Raw genomic sequence first — 24,484 nt, forward strand, 5'->3', positions numbered from 1 at the left:
ATATACGAAATTCTGTTTTTCTCTTTCTGACTTACTTCACTCCGTATGACAGTCTCTAGATCCATCCACATCTCTAAAAATGACCCAATTTCATGCCTTTTATGGCTGAGTAATATTCCATTGTATATATGTACCATATCTTCTTTATCCATTCATCTGTCAACAGGCATTTAGGTTGCTTCTATGACCTGGCTATTGTAAATAGTGCTGCAATGAACATTGGGGTGCATGCGTCTTTTTGAATTATGGTTTTCTCTGGGTATATGCCCGGTAGTGGGATTGCTGGGTCATATGGTAATTCTATTTTTAGTTTTTTAAGGAAGCTCCATACTGTTCTCCATAGTGGCTGTATCAATTTACATTCCCACCAACAGTGCAAGAGGGTTCCCTTTTCTCCACACACTCTCCAGCATTTGTTGTTTGTAGATTTTCTGATGATGCCCATTCTAACTGGTGTGAGGTGATACCTCACTGTAGTTTTGATTTGCATTTCTCTAATAATTAGTGACGTTGAGCAGCTTTTCATGTGCCTGCTGGCCATCTGTATGTCCTCTTTGGAGAAATGTCTATTTAGGTCTTCTGCCCATTTTTTGATTGGGTTGTTTGTTTTTTTAATATTGAGCTGCATGAACTGTTTATATATTTTGGAGATTAATCCTTTGCCCAATGCTTCATTTGCAAATATTTTCTCCCATTCTGAGGGCTGTCTATTCATCTTGTTTGCAGTTTCCTTTGCTTTGCAAAAGCTTTTAAGTTTCATTAGGTCCCATTTGTTTATTTTTGTTTTTATTTCCATTACTCTAGGAGGTGGATCAAAAAAGATCTTGCTGTGATTTATGTCATAGAGTGTTCTCCTTATGTTTTCCTCTGAGTTTTATAGTGTCCGGTCTTATATTTAGGTCTCTAATCAATTTTGAGTTTATTTTTGTGTATGGTGTTATGGAATGTTCTAATTTCATCCTTTTACATGTAGCTGTCCAGTTTTCCCAGCACCACTTATTGAAGAGACTGTCTTTTCTCCATTGTATATCCTTGCCTCCTTTGTCATAGATTAGTTGACCACAGGTGCATGGGTTTATCTCTGGGCTTTCTATCCTGTTCCATTGATCTATATTTCTGTTTTTGTGCCAGTACCATACTGTCTTGATTACTGTAGCTTTGTAGTATAGTCTGAAGTCAGAGAGTCTGATTCCTCCAACTCTGTTTTTTTTCCTCGAGATTGCTTTGGGTATTCGGGGTCTTTTGTGTCTCCATACACATTTTAAGATTTTTTTATTCTAGTTCTGTAAAAAATGCCACGGGTAATTTGATAGGGATTGCACTGAATCTGTAGATTGCTTGGGGTAGTAGAGTCATTTTCACAATATTGATTCTTCCAATCCAAGAACATGGTATATCTCTCCATCTGTTTGTGTCATCTTTGATTTCTTTCATCAGTGTCTTATAGTTTTCTGAGTACAGGTCTTTTACCTCCTTAGGTAGGTTTATTCCTAGGTATTGTATTCTTTTTCTTGCATTGGTGAATGGGATTGTTTCCTTAATTTCTCTTTCTGATCTTTCACTGTTAGTGTATAGGAATGCAAGAGATTTCTGTGCATTAATTTTGTATCCTGCAACTTTACCAAATTCATTGATTAGCTCTAGTAGTTTTCTGGTGGCATCTTTAGGATTCTCTGTGTATAGTATCATGTCATCTGCAAACAGTGACAGTTTTACTTCTTCTTTTCCAATGTGTATTCCTTCTGTTTCTTTTTCTTCTCTGACTGCCATGGCTAGGACTTCCAAAACTATGTTGAATAATAGTGGTGAGAGTGGACACCCTTGTCTTGTTCCTGATCTTAGAGGAAATGCTTTCAGTTTTTCACCATTGAGAATGATGTCTGCTGTGGGTTTGTCGTATATGGTCTTTACTATGTTGAGGTAGGTTCCCTCTATGCCCACTTTATGGAGAGTTTTTATCATAAATGGGTGTTGAATTTTGTCAAAAGCTTTTTCTTAATCTATTGAGATGATCATACGGTTTTTCCTCTTCAATTTGTTAATATGGTGTATCACATTGATTGATTTGCATATATTGAAGAATCCTTGCATCCCTCGTATAAATCCCACTTGATCATGGTGTATGATCCTTTTAATGTGTTGTTGGATTCTGTTTGCTAGTATTTTGTTGAGGATTTTTGCATCTATATTCATCAGTGATATTGGTCTGTAATTTTCTTTTTTTGTAGTATCTTTGTCTGGTTTTGGTATCAGTGTGATGGTGGCCTCATAGAATGAGTTTGGGAGTGTTCCTTCCTCTGCAGTTTTTTGGAAGAGTTTGAGAAGGATGGGTGTTAGCTCTTCTCTAAATGTTTGATAGAATTCACCTGGGAAGCCATCTGGTCCTGGACTTTTGTTTGTTGGAAGATTTTTAATCACAGTTTCAATTTCATTACTTGTGATTGGTCTGTTCATATTTTCTATTTCTTCCTGGTTCAGTCTTAGAAGGTTATACCTTTCTAAGAATTTGTCCACTTCTTCCAGGTTGTCCATTTTATTGGCATAGAGTTGCTTGTAGTAGTCTTTTATGATGCTTTGTATTTCTGTGGTGTCCGTTGTAACTTCTCCTTTTTCATTTCTAATTTTATTGATTTGAGTTCTCTCCCTCTTTTTCTTGATGAGTCTGGCTAAAGGTTTATCAGTTTTGTTTATCTTCTCAAAGAACCAGCTTTTAGTTTTATTGATCTTTGCTACTGTTTTCTTTGTTTCTATCTCATTTATTTCTGCTCTGATCTTTATGATTTTTTTCCTTCTACTAACTTTGGGTTTTGTTTGTTCTTCTTTCTCTACTTCCTTTAGGTGTAAGGTTAGATTGTTTATTTGAGATTTTTCTTGTTTCTTGAGGTAGGCTTGTATAGCTATAAACTTCCCTCTTAGAACTGCTTTTGTTGCATCCCATAAGTTTTGGATCATCGTGTTTTCATTGTAATTTGTCTCTAGGTATTTATTGATTTCCCCTTTGATTTCTTCAGTGACCTGTTGGTTATTTAGTAACATACTGTTTAGGCTCCATGTGTTTGTGTTTTTTACGTTTTTTTCCATGTAACTGATTTCTAATCTCATAGCATTGTGGTTGGAAAAGGTGCTTGGTATGACTTCAATTTTCTTAAATTTATCGAGGCTTGATTTGTGACCCAAGATGTGATCTATCCTGGAGAATGCTCCATGTGCACTTGAGAAGAAAGTGTAATCTGCTGTTTTTGGATGGAATGTCTTATAAATATCAATTAAATTTATCTGGTCTGTTGTGTCATTTAAAGCTTGTGTGTCCTTATTAATTTGCTGTCTGGATGATCTGTCCATTGGTGTAAGTGAGATGCTAAAGTTCCCCACTATTGTGTTACTATCGATTTCCTCTTTTATAGCTGTTAGCAGTTGCCTTATGTATTGAACTGCTCCTATGTTGGGTGCACATATATTTATAATTGTTATATCTTCTTCTTGGATTGATCCCTTGATCATTATGTAGTGTCCTTCCTTGTCTATTGTAACATTCTTTATGTTAAAGCCTATTTTATCTGATATGAGTATTGCTACTCCAACTTTCTCTTGATTTCCATTTGCATGGAATATCTTTTTCCATCCCCTCACTTTCACTCTGTATGTGTCGCTAGGTCTGAAGTTGGTCTCTTGTAGACAGCATATATATATGGGTCTTGTTTTTGTATCCATTCAGCGAGCCTGTGTCTTTTGGTTGGAGAATTTAATCCATTCATGTTAAAAGTAATTATCAATATGTATGTTCCTATTACCATTTTCTTAATTTTATGGGTTTATTTTGTAGGCCCTTTTCTTCTCTTGTGTTTCCCACTTAGAGAAGTTCCTTTAGCATTTGTTGTAGAGCTGGTTTGGTGGTGCTGAATTCTCTTAGCTTTTGCTTGTCTGTAAAGCTTTTGATTTCTACATCACATCTGAATGAAATCCTTGCCAGGTAGAGTAATCTTGGTTGTAGGTTCTTCCCTTTCATCACTTTAAATATATCATGCCACTCCTTTCTGGCTTGTAGAGTTTCTGCTGAGAAATCAGCTGTTAACCTTATGGGAGTTCCCGTGTATGTTATTTTCATTTTTCCCTTGTTGCTTTCAATAATTTTTCTTTGTCTTTAATTTTTGCCAATTTGATTACTATGTGTCTCGGCATGTTTCTCCTTGGGTTTATCCTGTATGGGACTCTCTGCGCTTCCTGGACTTGGGTGGCTATTTCCTTTCCCATGTTAGCGAAGTTTTCGACTATAATCTCTTCCAATATTTTCTCAGGTCCTTTCTCTCTCTCTTCTCCTTCTGGGACCCCTATAATGTGAATGTTGTTGCGTTTAATGTTGTCCCAGAGGTCTCTTAGGCTGTCTTCATTTCTTTTCATTCTTTTTTCTTTATTCTGTTCCGCAGCAGTGAATTCCACCCTTCTGTCTTCCAGGTCACTTATCCGTTCTTCTGCCTCAGTTATTCTGCTACTGATTCCTTCTAGTGTATGTTTCATTTCAGTTATTGTATTGTTCATCTCTGTTTGTTTGTTCTTTAATTCTTCTAGGTGTTTGTTCTTTAATTCTTCTAGGTCTTTGTTAAACATTTCTTGTATCTTCTCGATCTTTGCCTCCATTCTTTTTCCAAGGTCCCTGATCATCTTCACTATCATTATTCTGAATTCTTTTTCTGGAAGGTTGCATATCTCCACTTCATTTAGTTGTTTTTCTGGGGTTTTATCTGGTCCCTTCGTCTGGTACAATGTCCTCTGCCTTTTCATTTTGTCTATTTTTCTGTGAATGTGGTTTTTGTTCCACAGGCTGCAGAATTGTAGTTCTTCTTGCTTCTGTTGTCTGCCCTCTGGTGGATGAGGCTATCGGTGCCAACTATTTCTTATTAACCTTCTGAGGATACTACTGAGCTGACTAAGACAGTGAAAGTGAATTATTTGCAAATAGCGCCTGTCAAGCAAAGGGGCCTTAATCTAGCAGGCAACTGAGGGTAGAGGCTCTAGAACTCTAGATTCTCTGTGGCTATGAGGGAGAAAAATGCAGTCAACAAGCCCAAAATACCTAAATTCTGAATCACCGCATCAACGATGTTTGTGAGAAACAGAATTTTTCTTTGTCCTGCCCATCCTCTGCTGGAGAAACCAAAGGAACGGTCAATGGTTCTATGTCCAGCAGAAAGTGGAAGGAGCAGAAAAACCCCTGGTTACCCCCATGTTCACAGCTGGGATTCTCCAGCCAACTAAACATGAGCCATCTTTGCCTATTCTGTGAAATGACTGAGCTAGACCCTATGTTGTGAGGAAACTGCTTCTGCTCTCCTAAAACAAAATGTCCATGCAACCCCACTTCCTCAGGAAGATCTTCTACAGAGAGGATGTCCTTCACAACAAACGCTGGCCAATCACCAGGACTACCAAATGTTAACGGCTACTGGTGTCCCCTCTGTGGAAGCACTGGCCACATTTTCAAATTTTACATTTATGTGTATGACTTGCATGGACTGCCTAATAGACACTCAATTAAAATCTGTTATTGAACAAATGAGTGGATGAATAATCAATACACTAGACTAAACCCTTCAAGGGCACAGGCCAGTCAGAGCTCAGTGGCGGGCACAGAGCAGCCAAGCTGTCAGATTTTGCAGAATTTGGACCCGCCTCGCTGTGACGGCCTGAAGGTTTCATGTGTCCCTCCAAATGGGAAGGGAATGGAGGGGAAGTAAAATCCAATCAAAGCTTTTCACAGGGTGAGGCATGCTGAAACAGCCACTTCTCATATTTGGTCTTTACTCACCATTTCCTGTGGATTTTAATGACCCACATCGTCAGCACACAAACATCAGCCTTGGTATAATGCCAGATGTATACATGTTTGTACAATACAGAAAAAGGCCTAAATTAAAGGTGACAGGACACAACCTTTTAGAGTCAGGTTTCCATCATTACTCAGTTGTATGGATGTGGACGTGTTTCAATTCCCTTAAATCCAAGTGGACATACTCATTACATCCACCCCCTAGGATGCGGGAACAAATGAAGTGGTGGAGCGTCGTGCCAGAAGCATGTTACTGGAAGGCTCGGTGTGTGCCAGGCGCTGTGGTAAGTGCTGGGGAAAATACAAAAGAATAATTATACTCTGTGCCGGCTTCCGGAGCCCGGGGCCTTGTAAATCACGGAGAAAAGGATCAAATGCTCCCCACATTGAGAGATTATCACACTGCTATCGCCAGCACTGCGTTCATTTGTGTCCAAGCGGGCACGGTTCTCTGCCGCTCTGACCAGAATCTCCCAACAGCAGGTGTCGGCATCCCCTCTCTCCTCTGCACCTCCCCCCAGGCTCCCCCTTCAAGGCTCCATACTCTATAGTCCCCCAGTTAATGGCATTCCCAACCTGCCTTCAGGGCTCTCATTACATGACATAAAGAAGGGCCATTTGTATTGGCAGCCCTTTGGCTCTTGGCTTCCACTGGAGCAAAGAGGAAGAAAGAAGCAAAACACCAGGAGAACAACTGCCCTGGCACCTGACAGCTGCAGAGAGAGGCCCGGCTTAATACCATGTCTCCCTAGGTCTTGGGAGAGGTCAGAGAAACAGGTGTATCTGCATTCCAGAACTGAATGAAGTCCTACTGTCGGTGGGAGGGGAGTCAGCCCCCAGCTCCACGCCCAACATATCTCTCTCCAGCGCAGCGTGGAAGGCATTCCTTTTACAACTCCTGATTTCCCAATTTTAGAAAACACACTAATTCCCTTTCAGTGATGTGCTCAAGTCACTTGTTTTTAAATAAGTAGGGATCAACGTTGCATTGTTCATTTGTTTACTGTCTTTATCCCCTCTCTAGGATGTAAGCTCTCTAGGGCAGAAACTATTTTGTTCACTATTGGTTCCGGTGTCTAGAACAGCACCTGGCACGTAATCTGTGTTCAGTAAATATTGGTTGGATTAAGTAGGAGGGAAAAAGGGTAGAAGGAAGGGTGCATCTATCACAAAATCCTTCTCTCCTGCAAGAGGAACAACTGTTGTCCTGACCTGGAATCGGAAGACTAGGGAAAATGTACTGTGTTACCACGGCAACCACAGCTCCAAAAATAAAAATAGCCTTCAAAGCTGCCACAGGTCTTTGGTGGGAAAAGGCTAACCACGATTGGTAGACTGTACCTGGGCCCCGGGTTGACTACAAACCGAAATATTGCCCCCAATGTGCTCTTGCTCTCTGGAGCCTCGTTTTGGGAGAGGTCAACCACTCTTCACCTGCTGATGCCAAAGCTGTCTCCCCAGATAGAGAACACCCTTAGAAGAGCGGCCATGTCTGGTGTCTGGGCACTTGCAGTCTGAGGGAAGACACAGTACAAGGGAAAAACCATGAACGAAACCAAAAGACTTAAAACAGACAAACAATACATAGTAATCCAGATTTACATAAATGGCCCACGAGGGCATAATCATTCAACTTCAAGCGGACTTCCTGCTTTGTAAAATGATTTCCAATAGAATTCCGTGAAAATCAAATTTCCTTAGAGTCCTTCATCCATTTGATTATTTATTCACTCCCTAAGTATATGTTTACTACATTCCACGCAAAGAGCTTAGCAAGCACTGAATAAAACAAACGCTGAACACAATTAACTCTGCCCTCACAGCTTCTGATCCAGTGAGAGCTACAATGTGATCAAGTAGTCACAACTTAAGAACACAGATGTAATAAATACGTGAGTCAGGAAATACTTGCTAGAGGGACAATAACTAGGGTAAGATCCAAAGGAGAAGAAGGGCAGGGTGGTCAAGGGGGTCAGTGTTACAAGAGAGGAATTCCACACAAGGGAACAATGTGTGTGAAGACCTAGAAATAAAAGGAAGCATCCAAGGGCTTCCCTGGTGGCGCAGTGGTTGAGAGTCCGCCTGCCGATGCAGGGGACGCGGGTTCGTGCCCCGGTCTGGGAAGGTCCCACGTGCCGTGGAGCGGCTGGGCCCGTGAGCCATGGCCGCTGAGCCTGCGCGTCCGGAGCCTGTGCTCCGCAACGGGAGAGGCCATGACAGTGAGAGGCCCGTGTACCGCAAAAAAAAAAAAAGGAAGCATCCATCCAAGGCACTGAACGGTAACTCTGGCTGCAGGGTGAGCGGCATCAGGGAGCCCAGTTAGGAGGACGCTTGAATAACATATGTGAGAGATGGTGGTGGCCCAGGGAGCCGAGATGGTGGTGGAGATGAGAAGACAGACTTCCTCCAAAGGAAGGAAACTGTGCAAAACTGAAGGGTACCAACCCTCACCTCAAGGAACAGAGTGAGAGGAACTGGTTTGGAGGGAAAGGTGAAGAGTTCAGTTATGGACTGTTCTGAAGAACATTCCAATGGAAATGCCCATCAGCCAGTTGGAGAGATGAGCTGAAGGCTCAGGAAAGAGCTGAGGTCTGAGATGTAAGTGTGAGAATCATCACCATGCAGGAATAATTAAATTCAAGAGAGTGAATAAAACAGTCCAAGGACAGTATGTAGATTTAGGAGAAGGAAAGGGGGTGGGGTGAGGGAGAGGGAGGGGAGACAGAGAAGAAGAAATAAGCCTGGATTCAGAACCTTAAGCAGACCAGCACTGAAGAGACAGACAGCCAAGAGCAGCCCACAAATTAGAAACTCATTTTCACCACGTTATCAATATATCAGAAAAGTGACATCTCATCAACGAAACAACAAACCACTGTTCAGCTTATACTAACCAGACTAGCAGACTCAGAAGCCTCATAGACCACCAAAGAAACCTCAGTTTTATAAACTAATGATAACGTGAGCATAATTCTTCAGACACATCTACTAAATTCTGTCTTACAAGATGAAGAAGAAATGTATACTCTCCATTTTACCAAGGAGAAAGACACTGAGGCCCAGAGAGACTGAGTAACCTGCCCAGGACCACACAGCAAAAAATAACTAAATAAATAACAGAACCAGAGCCTCTACCTCCGATGCTGCCTCAGACAGCCCCCTGGAGTGGTACAAAGGCAGTCGTCCTAGGACAACCATCACCCTGCCCCTAACAATGGATGAGGCCTGTCTGAGCTTCCTGGGTTTGCTGATGAAGATATGCCTCCATCCTGGGCCAAGACAGGCTCCTAGGGACATGGGGTGGGCAGAATACGATAGTTAGGTTGCAGGAGATCAGTATTCTAGAGCCATCTCTGCCACTGACCAGCTTTGTCCACTGACCTTGGACTTCTCAGTTTGCTCAAAGGTGAAATGACCACACAAATCTCATCTACCATGAAGACTAGATTCTCTGAGCGAGATGAAGACCAGAACTGTAGGTACTAAGGGGTGACAGCTGAGTGCGAGAAAAGTAAGGCTATTCGGGGGTGAAATCTAGGTCCCAGGACCCTCCTCCCATCTCCCTCCCAGCAGATCTTTTCCTCAGACCTTTTTTTTTTTTTTATGTTTTAGTCCAAATTCCATATTCTACTGAAATTATCTTTTGCACACTAGTCTCCCCCACAGGCTGTGAGCTCCTCAAGGAAGGGCCACTTGTATCCATCTTTGTGCCCCAAGCACCTAGGACAGCACCTGATTCTCTGCAAGTGCCCCAAAAATGTCTGTTGAACTTGAGAATTACTTCTCCTGAGTTATCTACATTTTCAGCCTAATCTCTCTGGCTGCTAAACAAAAGGTGTATCAACTAATAGAGGCATTTGGGGAAGGAGTCCAAGCATGGAGAAGGCACTTCAGAGGAATTGTCCAGTGTCCCTAAGAACTTTCTGAACGGGCGGGCCACTTCCTACTCTGCTCACCTCTGAGACTGGCTCTGTCTTCTAACGTGCGTGGTTGCCAATTCCTCCACTGTGTCTGCAGGGCTCCACAGCCTCCACCGGAGAATCAGTGAGCACCAAGTAACTGGTAGCCCAAATCAAGGCTTCTCTTACAATCTGGGAGCAACAGCCCAAATTACTAACAATAAGTCTCTGAAGGAATATTCTCAAAGGATAATGACCTGATAGTCTCTCATCTTCACTGAGGACAAAACAAGAGAGAATGAGTTTGAATTATACCATGGGGGATTTCAGTTAGATCTTCAGCAGAATTTTCTCAATAGCAGGTCTCAAAAACATATTAAGAAGTAACCAAGAGAGGAGAGGTGATGCGATCTCTTTCCTGGGGCCTTTTTTTTTTTTTTTTTAATGAGATCTTCACATGTCGAGAAGATGTGTTTCATCATAGACAGAGAAAACACATGGTATCACCCAAGCTAAGGGCAAACTGTTCTCTGGAGAAGCTCCACCCTGTTCAGAGTAACCTTTATTACTGCCATTCCATCCAATCCCAAGAATACAGAAAGGTCAGGAAGAGCTTCCCAGTGTAATGACCCAGCTGGGAAACAAATGCTTGCCGGGTCAAGGCAGGCTGCTTTGAGGGGTCAGACTGGCACTCACACCAAGCTTGGGTTACAGAGAACAGGAGAACGAGGCTAAGAGGCGTCTTCTTTGATGAGAGGGCTCGTATCCCCCCCTTTGGAGAAATGTCTCATTCTGATGGTTCCTCCAGAAACAGTGCTTCAGAAATCCTTTTATTTCCTTATTTCACAGACTGACCTGTCCTTAACCTTTCGATTTATGTTCTCCCTTACTTTATACAGGTACAAGGTGCAGAAGAGCAGATGAAAAAGGAAAGTCTCAATTAGAAAGAAACTCTGGGGAATTCCCTGGCAGTCCAGTGGTTAGGACTCCACGCTTCCACGGCAGGGGCCAAGGGTTTGATCCCTGGTCAGGGAACTAAGGTCTCACAAGCCACATGGCATGGCCAAAAAAAACCTCTGAATGAGAAAAAATACCGGGGGATAATACACCAAGCATGCTCCTAATGTTTGGGTTAGCATAGTAAAATGATGAGCTCTCTTCCTTTTCCCTACTGTCCAAAAGTTTTACAGTAACTAGTTATTTGATCACACATACAATATTCGTTGACTTTTATCATATAAAAATTTCTTTTAAGACAAGCTGGGGGGACTTCCCTGGTGGCGCAGGGGTTAAGAATCCACCTGCCAAGGCAGGGGCCACAGATTCAATCCCTGGTCCAGGAAGATCCCACGTGCTGCAGAGCAACTAAGCCCTTGAGCCACAACTACTGAGCCCGCATGCTGCAACTACTGAAGCCCGAGCACCTAGAAGCCCGTGCTCCACAACAAGAGAAGCCACCGCAATGAGAAGCCCGCACAACGCAACGAAGAGTAGCCTCTGCTCGCGGCAACTAGAGAAAGCTTGCACGCAGCAACAAAGACCCAACACAGCCAATAAATAAATACATACATAAATAAAAACAGTAAACTAAGTAAAAAAAAAAAAGACAACAAGCTGGAAAACCCTTGGAGAGACTCAAAAAAGTATTGCTACGTGTATCCCCATATCCCCTCCCTCTTGCGTCTCCCTCCCACCCTCCTCATCCCACCCTTCTAGGTGGTCTCAAAGCACCGAGCTGATCTCCCTGTGCTACGCAGCTGCTTCAAAAAAAAAAAAAAAGAACTGTATTGCTAAACTAACCATCCATCATCTTTCTGTATTTTCCTAATTGCTGGAGCAAATAATACGTGGGTTACCACACTCATCCCTGCCCAAAAGGGGCCCCAAGGCAAATTCTTTTTGCATAGTTGCAAAAGAAAATGGAAAAACCAAGTGGGTTGTGGATTATTTTTTTCAGTCCCCTCACTCAGCCCCCACATTTCCTGACTAAACTCTGGAACCAGAAGCAGCAAGACCGAAAAACCTCTGTGGTCAGACCATGGAGGAAGGAGGCACCAGGCTGGAAGAAGCTCCAGAGACATGACAGATAGAAATTAGCCCAGACTTTAGGTCAGAGGCCTGAGTTCCAGAGTGTAACCCAGATCTGCCACTGAGACATGCCTAACCACCCGTTTTCTTTATCTTATCCACAAAATCAGGGTGGAACACCCAGAGCCAGTTAGAATACGTACAAAGGATGCAGAAGAAAGGGCTTCACAGCATCTGACCCAAAAGATGTATCAGGGCCTCAAATGAAAAAGCCATGGGTGTCCTCCTCTGTCTCCTCTTTACCACTGGTCTTAGCTAAGGAACAGCACCTCTTCCTAGTGATGATTTTGATGAGGTGACCCAGACACATGGTCTGAAAGCAGGGAAGAACATCTGACACCAGGGCTATCTTCAGGAGGTGGCACCTGGCTGCCCGCAGTGGAATGGAGGCTGGCAGGTGCAGGCCGTGGCCTGCCATCTCTGTGCCCCAGCTTGAAGCATGTCCATCCTGCCTTCCTTCCACATGTGATCTTCTGTTATGCATCCCTGAAGGAAGCCTCACCATCTCCTCCTAGAGAAGGAAGGTTGCTTAGGCTCCAGAGTCACAGGACAAGAGCTCAGAGACCTCCCTCCGCCCCGAAAGGTGTTGAAAAGCATCTCCCTTCACACTAGGTACAACTGCCCCTTAGCGAGTCACTGCACTGACATGGGCAATGGAGGAAAGAATCCCAAGTGAGCAAAGCCTGCAGACTTTGTAAAGCTCTTGTACACACAGCAACCAGGCCAGCACTCCTAGGCTCTCAGGCCAGCTTGGCTCTGTATCTGAACGCCTGCTTCAGCGCCCAGCGGCTCACCCACTGGGGTCAAGGAGGAAATTCCCCACCGGCAGCTCAGCCATTCAAGCGCCCTAAGGAAAACTCCGGAGTTCCCCTAGAAGCACTTATCAGTGGCCAGCATAGCAACTGGCCTATAGACGGTAGCTGGGAGAAACTAACCGAGCGGGGCAGGGTTATCACCTGTTAACCTGCCCCGTGAAAATCCCAGCCTCTCCCCTGACACGGAACTGGCACTTCCTGAGTGCATAACCACCACGGAAACTCTCAAAATACCAACTGCCATGGAGGAAACTGGCCAGTGTGAATCAGCCCACGGGGCTTAGATCTACCTTCTCAGTTTCCATTCAGTTTGAATGTGGAAACCACATCTACAGCCCAAGGTCGGCTGCTTCTCACAGAGCAGTTCACCTACGCCATGTAGCACCACCCTCACACATCCCCGTGCTGACCTCTGACCTCTGACATCTACAGACATCCTCAGTGGCCTTCCCATCCTCCCGACCTCCTTCAGAACCTCCCCTTCCACGTGGATGTGATCTCAAACACGCAAGGGCCAACTATTCCCAGGCCCCGGGGAGATGGTTCAGTGTAGCTGTAAACAGCCCGGGCTCTGGAATCAAAAGAATGTGATTCAGATCTCACCCTTGCTTCTGTGCGACCAGGAGCAAATGAATCTCTGAACTTCAGGTTCCTCCGCTGTAAAACCCACCCGGGGGTTTGTTGTGAGGATTAAATGTGTATTTAAGGCGCTTAGCAGAAAGTAAGACGCAGTCCCCGCCCTCAAGGAAATAAGGGACCGGGAGAGAGGTTTTTCCTAGTTTAACCTTATCCAGCACCAATAGTTTATTTAATCTGCTGACAAATCACAGGTCTCCTGTTTGATGCTTTGTGTGAAGAAAGACATGAATTACCTCCCTCCCACACTCTCTGTGCTTCTCCTAGATGTCAGGGTCCACACGGAGCTGATGGGTGTAGCCCACATCAGCCTCCTCCCTGGAAACTGAGCTGAAACCGAAAGCAAGACTCCCTCCGAAGGTCGGAGTGAGGGGATGAAGACTTACGATAAATATACCAATGAGGAATAATCATTACGTGCAAACCCACGTGCCAGCTAGACTGGCACCAGATAGATAACCAGGCTCACCAGGCTGGCAGAATCAGTGAGAGCTGCCACCTGAGGTCAGGTGTGCAGCCGAGCAGAAGTCATGACAGGGTAGATGTGTCACACAGAAGAGGGGACAGAACTGCCATGGGAAAGTGGTGCAAGAGGTAATAATAGGGAGGGCGTCCTGGGGAGACAGAGCAGAGAAGCGCTTCTGTGGCCCCCATAAAGACAGCCTGCCGTCGGGCAGCCACACCTACACCCCTGCCCCTTGTCAGCTCTCCTTTCCCCCTCCAGAGAATGATGTCAGGATGCCATCACAGAGACACAAAAGTTGTGTCTCTGTCCAATTCTGACCTCTTGCCATAATCCAGCAGCTGAGAGAGGCACTCTAATCCTCAATTTGGGTTTTCAACAATCACCACAACCAGTTATGGCCAAGGGATTTGGGCAGACACGCAGGTACTAGCTCTAAAAGCCTGCCCCATCAACTTCAGACTACGTTATCCGTGGAGCTCAGAGGGCAACGCGGCCAGCAAAAACAGTGCCACCTTATGTTAAACAGTGGCTAAGATGACAATTCCCAGCTGTAACAGTAAGTGCTGGAAGAACAGTGCAAGGCTCAGGCCGCTACCTCGCACCTGGTTCACACAGAACAGCAAGAATTCGTTGCCTCCAATACCATTCTGAGCATGTCTCTCCTGGGTTCCGGAACCTACAATGGCTCCCCGTTGAGTTGAATCCTCTTTGCAGACAAAGCACACTGTCCATAGGATCTCAATACATCTTTGTTGACGGCCTGACTAATTGAAATGCAAACCCTTCAGCATAAATCATAGTCTGTCGGACCATCACCTCACCACCCTCATTTCTCCACATCCCTCATCAAGACCACACTTGGTCATCCATCCCCACCTTCAAGCCAACACATCCAAACTGCCTTCACCAAGAGGCTTCTGGTTCCCCTTCAAAACTCAGCTCTCCACAGAAAGTAGATTCGTGATTGCCTAGGGCTGGGGGCAAGGAGTAGAGGGGGATTGAGGGTAATATATAAAGGGTATGGGTTTCTTTTCAAGGTCATGAAAATGCTGTAAAATGGACTGTGGTGATAGTTACACATATTTGTGAATATACTAAAAGCCACTGAATTACGTACTTTAAAACTGACTGAAGTGCATGGCATGTAAATTATATCTCAATAAAGCTGTCACATGTCAAAAAACTCAGTTCTGGACTCATGTCCTCCAGGAAATTTTCCCTGATTCATGAATAAGGATAATTTCACTCCAAAGAGGAAAGAAAAAGGAATCATTCACTCAGTCGTTACTAATTTACCCATCAATAAACATCTATTGATCATGACGAAAGGCCAAGTACAGTGCTAGACAGTGAAGATCCAAGGATGAAACAGAGAAAATTGGACTCAGAATACTGGCCTCCAAGGTCTCTGCAAACTTCACCATTTTCTCTACTTCTTTCTTCCCAGGATTAAGGAAAAGAAAGGGGTCTCCTGATTCTCTTTGTATTTTCATCTTTGTTCAGTTAAAATCCACAAGCTGAGGCCCTCTTGACCCCGTGCCTTCTACCACATCAGACAGAATTGCATCGCAGGCCTCAAAGGGGCTTTTCTCTGTTGCGGAGAGTAGACTTGGGGTGGGGACAGTGAAGAGGAAGGACGCTGCGCTGGGCCTGGTGTGCTCGTTCCCCTAAACCAAGTCTGAGCTGGGTCACTTTCCAGTCACCATATCCAAGTCAGGTAACGTGTGAGGAGTCCCAGGTGCTGCTCCAGGACACGTGAGTATGTAACCTATACTCTCAAGCACACATCCACTCCACGTGAGCCACTCACAGAATGATGCCAATAATCCTTCCCCCTCGCACAGCAAGAGGACATTTACAAAACAGTTCCACGTCTACCACTTGAGACCTCCCATTCATCCACAGATGGAGAAGACGAAACAGAGGGGAAGGGAGGTGCCCAAGGTTCCACAGCGAAGAAATGACAGAACTTAAAATTTAAACCCACGTCTCCTGACTTGAGTTCCAATTCTCTTCGTGCCCTATTGCCTCTAAATGTCAATTCCTCCCCAGGGGATCATCCTTGCCATTTACAAGCACCTCTTCACTTGACCGCTTCTTTTCTTTCCAAGAAGCCTTCTACTTCCAAGGCCTAAAAGAGATGGGTTTTTGTTTTGGCCACAATCAAGACAGAGTCCAACAGGAGGCAGTTTAACAGTGGTTAAGAGTAGAGATCTGAGTCAGACAAACTTGGGTTTGAATCCAGAGGTTGTCTTTTTATACATACATGCATATATTCTTCTAATCCAGCAAGCCGCCATTGAAAACAACTACCATCTGGGGGTGTGCTGCGCCATGCGGCCAGTGGGATTTTAGTTCCCCGACAAGGGATCGAACCTGGGCCTTGGCAGTGAGAGTGCGGAGTCCTAACCACTGGACCGCCAGGGAATTCCCCAACTGCCAGTTTTTAAACTACTCCTAGAAGGTGAAAACCCTTCCTGATTTAAAAGTATGTTTCCTGCTCCAACAAAAATGAAGATTCCACTAAACCTTTTTTTTGGCCACACAGCTTGCAGAGATCTTAGTTCCCGGACCAAGAATCGAACCCGTGCCCTTGGCAGTGAAAGCGCAGAGTCCTAATCACTGGACGGCCAGGGAAGTCCCTCCACTGCACCTTTAGACAGACTCTCTAAACCAAGATAGACTTCCCTAAATCTAACCAAACCCTCCCCTATCCCTTCCCCGGCTACCAGCGTAAGAATCTTCCCCATATTCTGTCCTCAGTGTACATGGCAGAATCTCAGGATCAAAATAGGGCCTCTTTTAGGGTTTCTCACATTTGAAGGGAAAGCTGACAAACCCGGATGAACTATTTTAGTTCAAGATTAGCTCCCACCAAGCTTGCCCCATTTCCCTCTACTCTCTGGAAAAGGTGACAGGATGAAGTAAGAGCACAGAAAGAATTGCTATCCTCAGGTCCCCAAAAAGCCCCAGAACAAAGCTTTACATCTGCACCTGCAGGGATAACCACATCCAGTCATTACCACCAAATAAGAGAAAGGAAGCCTGGCAGGCGTAAAACGCTCACCATCTGCGTAACCCAGCCCAATTCCTCAGCGTCCCCTCAACGACACATCTCACCCTGTTCTTATGCCTTCATCTGTACTGTTCCCCTTTCCTGATCTCATGCCCCTGACATTATATTCTTCCTGTTTTCTACTACCTATGTGTACGTGTTGTGGTTTGAGCCTCTTCCTTCCAGAAGTCTTCTTCCTCTCTTTGCCTTACAGTCAGTACCACATGGCACACAGAGTATGTGTCTTCCAAAGATTCCATCTCCTCAATACCAGGGAAACTCACATGCCGTGATTTCTTATCCAAGTCTCCTCCCATCCTCCTTCTCAACTTCCACATCCCCACAATCTACCCAGCTCTACCCACCCTCCCTCCCTGCCTCCTGGCCATAGCACCATTAGCTGGTACCAGACTGAACTCACAAGAACATCCAATAAATACTTGTTGAACTGAAATGAATGGAATTGAACACACTAGGAAGAGGAGTCCCGGGGAAGGTGGCCAATCACTTGCCTGCCCCACGCAAAGGCACAGACCACTGTTTGGTGACAGGGCCCTAGAGCCTGAAGGTAAATGCGGAGGGTCCAAGACATCAGTGCACCACTGAGGACTGCCCACCTCCTCCACCAGGCGATGGGCTTGGCTCAAACACAACCCCTGGGCCAGGCTGTGTGGAGCTGCCCTATGGTCTTCTACACCAGTCCTCTGCGCAGGGAAAGCAAACTCCCCGACTACTCAGATGCCATGCTTGTCCACACAAAAAGTAGCTGGCACAAACCATCATGGTGCGGACCAGGCCTAGATGTCTAAGAAATGTGACTCACTCAGTGCGAATACTCCGCCACCTCCTCTACACATGGGGGCCAGGAAAGGCAACCTGGGGTGGCCAACAATGAAATAATAAAAATTGAAATGGAGCTTAGAAACTGAAGTCTGAGTGGAGGAGCCACTTAACCTCTCTCGCCTTCTACGATCCCTGTCTGTACAACAGGACTGACAGGGAGTAGCGACCTCAAAGAGGTTTCGTGGGGACTAACTGTGGAGATGGACTGTGATGTGCCCATCATACTGACCGAGAATGATAAAGGCTCGGTAAACATCAGCTGCTACGGCTGTTACTATTCATGTTGCTGTGAGGATCCAATGGGATGGAACGCAGCATGAAGCCCCGAGTACCCGTGTAATGGAAAGTCACCGGCCCCCCGGCCTGGACTGGGGAGATGGGTGACACGTGGGGAAGCCGTCCGCCCTGGCGAAGGGCTCCTGCAATCCTCGGCGAGGTTCCCCGGGGTGCCCTGGGCACCCCCCACCCCACCTCCCCGACGGCTGTGGGGAGGCCGGGGAGGAAAAGGGAAGACGGCTGGGGCGGGACAGGCACGTACCTGCTTTCGCTGCACTCCTTCCGCTCACTCACCCGCAGCCACTTGCGGAGGAGGAAGCGTTTGCGGCGCGGAGAAGCGCTGGGCGTGGAGCAGTTGGACCACGGGGTGTCCTCGTCGCTGGAGGGCGTGATCTCGATGGACGGCAGCTGCAGAAACTCCTTGCCCGGGGCCAAGACGCCGGGCAGGTCCCGGCTCAGCCCGGCCTCCAGGCTCGGCTCCTGCACATTCTTGGTGCGGCGCATCTTGAAGCGCCGGCGGCGGAGCGTGGGGGTCGACGAGCTGGACCAGACCCGGCTGCCCTCGGGCGCGCCCGGCGGCTCGGGCACCTGCAGGGCGGGCGGCTGCAGGCTCTCCATCATGTTGGCCGCCGGCATGGGGCCCGCCGCCTCCGCCCGGCGCCTCGCCGCCCGCCGGGCCCGCTCCCCGCCCCTCGCCCGCGGCGCCCGGCCTCTCACGTTAGGAAATGCTCGCCGCTCGAGACGCGAGCGGAGCAAGTTCGTCTCCCGGAGCGCCGCGCGGGAAGGGGGGAGCGCTGGGGCTCGCGGCGCGACCTCCCCGGAGTCTAAGTCGGCCGCCCGGCCGCCCTCCGGGGCTCCCCTCGGGCGCCCGCTGCTTTTCCTTCGGCGGCGCTCCCTCGCCGGCTGGCGGCGGCCGTGCCCGAGCGGGACTCGGCGGCCCGGGCCCCAAGGGGCGGCTCGGCAAACTCTCAGCGGTTTGCGTTCGGCGGACTAGGCTGGGGAGCCGGTCTTGGCGCTGCAGGGAGGCAGAGAGCGGGAGGAGGAGGCAGAGGGAGAGAGAGAGAGAGAGGAAGCAGACGCTGGATGAAAACAAAAGAGGAGGAACAGGGGGCGAGGAGCGAGGGTCACGTCTGTCCAGAAAGGGCGTGCACAGGCGGCGACGGCTGGCGTAACTGTACCCGGGATCCCTGGGGAGGGACGCTACCTCCGAGCCAAGGCTGCTCCAATCAGCCGAATGAAATAGGATCACAGCCCAAACTTTCTCAAAGCGACGACGGCTGGCCAGGCAGCTCTCATTAATCTAACTCCCTGCTTTTTCTTTGAGGGGGAGCAGGGGAAGGGAGGAACCGAGGAATTCAGTCAGGATACAGGGTTGAGGGAAGACTAGGGACTCTTCGGCTGGATCTCCTCTCCTGAGAAAGGTGCTCTCTCTGAATAACTTGGGGTGCAGGGGGGGTGCAGTTCTGGACACCGCTTCCAAAATGACAGGCTGAGAAGAGAGGACAGCTCTGTGGAATAAGCCAAGGACAGCAGACATGACATATGGAGGAAGGACAGACAGTAGGACCTGAGAGACACAGGACACACAGGACCAGTCAGGAAAAGGGAGTGATCTCCGTGCATCTGGGTGACCCCGTCAATACCAGAGCCCCATCCCAAGCACAGAATGAAATTAGAGGAAGGTGAGCACCCAGAAGGTGAAGCATACAGCAAAGTGAGTCTCAGGGAGCTAAGGGTACTCCCTTTACGTTCCTGGGGGCTGGATCATGTCTGCTTCAACCTGCAGGGGGCATGGACTGCGTCACAAAACGTCTGTATGTCCCCAGGTCATGGACCCTCGAAAGTGTGGGTCAGTCCTGTCGTGTCCCAAGCTATGCTGAACCCCTCACTCCCTAGACCCAGGTACCACCCTAAGAGATTGGCCCTAGAACTGATCCACCTTACCGAGGAGCCCTGTTCAGGACTGAGTCTAAAGCAGCCCAGCTCCTAGATCATAGACGGTTACCGCCCATCTTTCCTCCCAGCCCACAGCGCATGTGCCTCTCCAGTAAGTCCTGCACGTTGAGAGCCAAAGTAGAGATGATGGCTTTCAAAGAGACCAGTAGGAGTACAAATAGTGCATCATTAAGTCCACAGTGCAATTCACCCAATCCTCTCTGCCCCTCTCCGTGAGTCCAGTAGGGAAACAATGCCCAGCTTCTGTGCCAGCATGAAGGTCATGAGAACATTTCACAAGTGTCCCAAAGCTGAGGAAAAAAAATCACATTCCTAAAGACCACCAGAACTCACTGTAAGAAAATATGTCCCTGCAGTTCAAGTGTGACAGCTGGCCATGGGTCCACCATGCCCTGCAATGACACATGGGGGGAGCTCCAGGCATTGTGACCCTGCACAACCTCCATGAGGCCAGGAATCTGAGGGAAGTATGTTTTGCTCCAGAAGAGAGAGAGACTGAAGCCGAAATGCCAGAGCCAGGCCCACCTGTAAATGACTCCCTGGAACAGCGGGCCTGTCTTATTTCTGACCCTTCTCCACATCCGGCCACTGGCTCTCTCAAGGGTGGCTTGGTATCACTCTATTTTAACTCCTGGATGTGTCCCGGAAAGGATCAACTCCTTCCCATCAGGTGTCAGGCCTGGCAAGCGGCAGGACACTGCTTCCGGCTCCGGAATGCCCAGGAAGCCAAGCTGTCCCTCCAAACTTCAGGGTCCGGAGTGAAGCCACAGAGCTGCTCACTGCCTTGGATTTCCTCCAAAGATAAGCGGGTTGCCGGGGATCTGGTAACTTTTCAGTTCAAGGAACCTGCTTGTTAAGGGGGCAGTTGAACTAAGAGAGCGGCGTCTCGGGTGTTTAAGGGGCAAAAGGAAGGTGGGTGGGCTCACTACCGTTCACTGGGAAGCCAAAAAACAAAACAAGATGGAACAAAACAGGAGGGTGCACACACAGGGGCCAGAGGCTTCCATGGGTATTTTGGGGAGAGGGAGATTCAGCAAGGGGATTGGCCCCCTTAAGGGGACCGTGCGCCCTCTGAATTTAAATGTACACCCCTTGAAAGGAAGAAAAACAAGCAGCTTCCTCCTCCCACACACTTCAGCCCCTTTTCCACCCACAAGAGATGCTGGACCTAAAATCTAAAACCCTGTGAGGTTTAATTTAAGCCTTGTGCCCAGCAGTAGTTGAGTGATCATTTACATTTCTCCTGGCCTGAGGGAAAACCTCCTCCACACTAAGTCTGCAACGGTTTCACTTGGGAAGCAGATACCCAGAGTACCTGAAGCCCCCAGCCACTGTCCTAGCTCACCTCCACCTGCAAGTCTCGGCTTAAAGAAAAGAAGGTACTTGTCACCCAATAAAACCCTACTCAAAACACATCCACCAGAAACTAACACAACATTGCAAATCAACTCTACTTCAATAAAGAAAAAATTAAAAAAAAAAAACACATCCCCATCCCACCACCCTCAGCTGTTTCCTTTCCACTGTGGCACTGTCAAGGAAGATGATAAATGGGACACTAGTTTGCAAATGAAATGCCCTCCAGCTGCAAGTCATCATTGCTGTGAAAACTACACACATTAAAGGAAGGACCAAGTTTGCCCTCCCTTTGATTCTGTCCAGTGTCCTGTGTGTTTTGTTTGTAAAGCAACCTTCACGCTGTCACGAAGGCTTTCATCTGTAATACTTTATCTTCCCAGTGACCCTAGCAGTGAGGACAGATGTTATTACCCTCATTTTACAATTTATTGAAGTGGCGCACAGGAAGATATCCAAGGTCAGAGATAAAAACACAATAACTGATCCATGACAAAGCCAGAACTTGGGTCAACTGAAGCCACTTAGAGGCCACCCAAATCTCATCAAATGCATCAGCTCTGGAAAGCAGGTCCCTTGGAGCACCAGCATTTCACCAGCCCTGATTTTAGTTGGGTATGTCACGAAACGACGTGTAGCTACTCAGTTCCATCCGTATTTTACAAGTGTGGAAAGGGAAGTGCAAAGTTCTGCAAAACAATTTCTCACAGGAGCTGGTGTCAGGGGGTCAGGACTAAAGAGCTTCAGAATCTGAGCCACTGCATTCCTCCCAAGTCCCCCCACCCTTCCACTTGTCTCCCATATTTCACTCTCAGCCGACTGGGCGGTTCTCCAGGAAACTGCCCTCACCTGTGGCCCCTCCAGACAGGTGTTGCCAGACCAGCCAGGCCTGCCTGCCCCCAGCTCACACAGCCAGGCCTCTGACTTTAATGAAAGGAGCTCATGTTACCAAGCAACTGTTGTTTATTCTCAACTGTTCAGGCTCCCTTTTCCTGCAGACACAAGACATCCAACACCTGTCTACTACTTCTGGAGCCCTGCAAACTCCAAAGTCCATTATTCAGCAGAAACTTCCAGGAGGGAACTTAAGTGAAAAATAGCAGGTGAGAAGCTAGATTTCTCCTGGGTGCCCACCCAAGCGAGTGGGAGGCAGAAGGGGCAGGTCCCCACCCACACCCACCCACATCCCTCCAGCCCCAGGGATGCCAAGGGCAGGCAGCTCCCAATAGCACGGACAGGTGTGTCCCCTCCAACGCGGCTGCCACAGGACAGTCAGTCCCCCCCTCAAGGTGAGGACACAGACTCTCTCTCCCTCAGGACATCAAAATAGCCAGACCCGTGGGCTGGCTCACGGACCAGAGAAAGAAGTGGGCAGTGGGCATTCACGAAGAGGAACTTGTTGCTATCAGAGAACTGGAAATCCTGATAGAAATGTGGACGAGGCCACAAGAGCAGCGTAATGAACTGTCTTCAAATACAAAACGAAGCACGGCCGGATCATATACTGAAACGCTTCTTCCGTTGCCAACCAAGAGGAAATGAGTTTGTGTAGTACTCTGTGTGGGAGATTCAGGTTAGATGATAAACATTTCCCGAGAGAAAGGCCAACTAAGGGCTGGAATGGATGACCAAAGATGGTTTAGAGGGCGGCTTTCTCTGCACATATTTAAAGGTAACGAGCACAGTTAGAGGTAGAAGCAGGAAAGAATGATCTCGTAAAGGCCCAACCATCCTGGGTCTGTGGGCCCCAGATTCTCTCTCTTTTAAATAAAACCAATTCACGTATGCCTAAAACAAAGTCCATTTGAACTGATGCATTTCTGGCCCAGGGCGTTTTGATTACTGGATACTAAATACCTCCCTGAAACCCACGGACAGCTTTAATATCTTGCACTGTGAAACAGAAATACGAGGGTGGTGAAGGACAAGGGGCTGGGAGTGGGGACTGTGGGGACAGGTGAAATTGGAGAGAGCAAGCTTCAAGCCCTCCCCTGGTAGCCTGAGTCTGTTCCCTCCTCTAATCCCTACCTCATCACCCTGTGCAGCAGCTCGTCACTGAAGCCATCAGTGCGGTTTCTGCACTCAGTTTGTGTGATTAGAGAGTGCTGGAGGATGCTGGCTAAGCACAATCTAAATAAAACCACAGTGGACCAGCCTCCACGTCCAGCTTCTCCTTCTGAGAAAAAGGAAGAAAGAGCTGCAAGACTTTTCCCGGGTCTCAGTTCCCAAGGATGGTGCGCTGGCGAGGTCTCTCAGCCTTGGGAAACGCGCAAGGTTGGCAGCACGCTTCCGCCAGCCTTCGGTGGCCGATGCCAGGGTGAGCAAAGACGTCACCCCAGGAGGACTGTCACCAGATAAGCCTGCCTGGTTTAACTGCTCATCGAAAGGCTTAGGAGTCAATCCAGACTATTCTGCACAACACTTGGCTGACCCTGATTTTGCAGACAGACATCATCACTTGTCCTCTAAATCTTCCAGAGGACATCAGGGCTGGACAAGACTTCCTGCGGCCACCCCACCCGTCTCCTTGTTGTCCATCCCGGAGGAGGCAGGTGGCCTGCTCTGGGTTGCCTGCTGCTTTCCTCTGAAGGGTCCAAATACTATGGGCACCATAAACTAGTGACTGTGTGCACAGGCCCACAGGCCTGTTCTCTGAGCTTCTGACCCTTTCCACCACTTACCAGCTGTTGGATTTGGTGATGAGTTATTTAATTTCTTTGTGTCTCTGTCTCCACACCTAAAAAAAATCAGGATAATTAATAGTGTCTGTGGGACTTCCCTGGTGGTCCAGTGGTTAAGACTCTGCACTCCCAATGCAGGGGGCCCAGGTTCGATCCCTGGTCAGGGAACTAGATCCCGCATGCCACAACTAAGACCCGGCACAGCCAAATAAATAAATATTTTTTAAAAATAGTGTCTCCCTCCTGCAGCTGTTGTGAGAGCATCTGAACAGCGTAGGGCATTTAGAATAGTGCTTGGCACCTAGGAAGTGCTCTATAAATGTTGGCCTTTTTGTACCTAATTAAGTCTCCATCATAAGACCTGTGTTAGGAAACACGACCACTCGCGTTGATTTTCCATTCAGTTTAATTCTAAGAGTACACGTTAAGCTACAGCAGCGTGTGAGCTCCTTACTAAGCGCTGGGGAGACAGCAAGACAAGCATGACACGGGATGTGCGTTGGAGCATACAGCCTAGCAGGGCAGAATTAATTAAGTGCAAAGCATAAGCGCTAACAGCTGTGAGTGGAAAATGGATAAATTTTAACTA

At 47.4% G+C, this 24,484-nt stretch overlaps 1 protein-coding gene and 1 non-coding gene across 4 annotated transcripts in view; one reads left to right on the forward strand and one right to left on the reverse strand.

Moving 5' to 3' along the window:
• GRAMD1B (GRAM domain containing 1B) overlaps positions 1 to 18,975 on the reverse strand; it is a 177,071-nt gene extending 158,096 nt beyond the window's left edge. For all 3 annotated transcript variants that reach the window (XR_003427784.1, XM_027081980.1, XM_027081979.1), the window contains exon 1: positions 18,165 to 18,975. Coding sequence is in view for 2 of the 3 variants with exons in the window: in XM_027081980.1 (XP_026937781.1) it covers positions 18,165 to 18,538 (374 nt within the window). In the remaining variant the exon portion in view is untranslated. The remainder of the gene's footprint in view (positions 1 to 18,164) is intronic.
• Positions 18,976 to 23,990: 5,015 nt separating this feature from the next.
• TRNAG-CCC (transfer RNA glycine (anticodon CCC)) lies at positions 23,991 to 24,063 on the forward strand. The gene has a single exon. It is a non-coding gene; the product is annotated as a tRNA-Gly (tRNA).
• Positions 24,064 to 24,484: the final 421 nt, after the last annotated feature.

Source organism: Aethalodelphis obliquidens, unplaced genomic scaffold (assembly GCF_003676395.1).
Source record: "Aethalodelphis obliquidens isolate GAN/ISIS:26980383/991018 unplaced genomic scaffold, ASM367639v1 scaffold46, whole genome shotgun sequence".
NCBI classification, from domain to species: domain Eukaryota; kingdom Metazoa; phylum Chordata; class Mammalia; order Artiodactyla; family Delphinidae; genus Aethalodelphis; species Aethalodelphis obliquidens.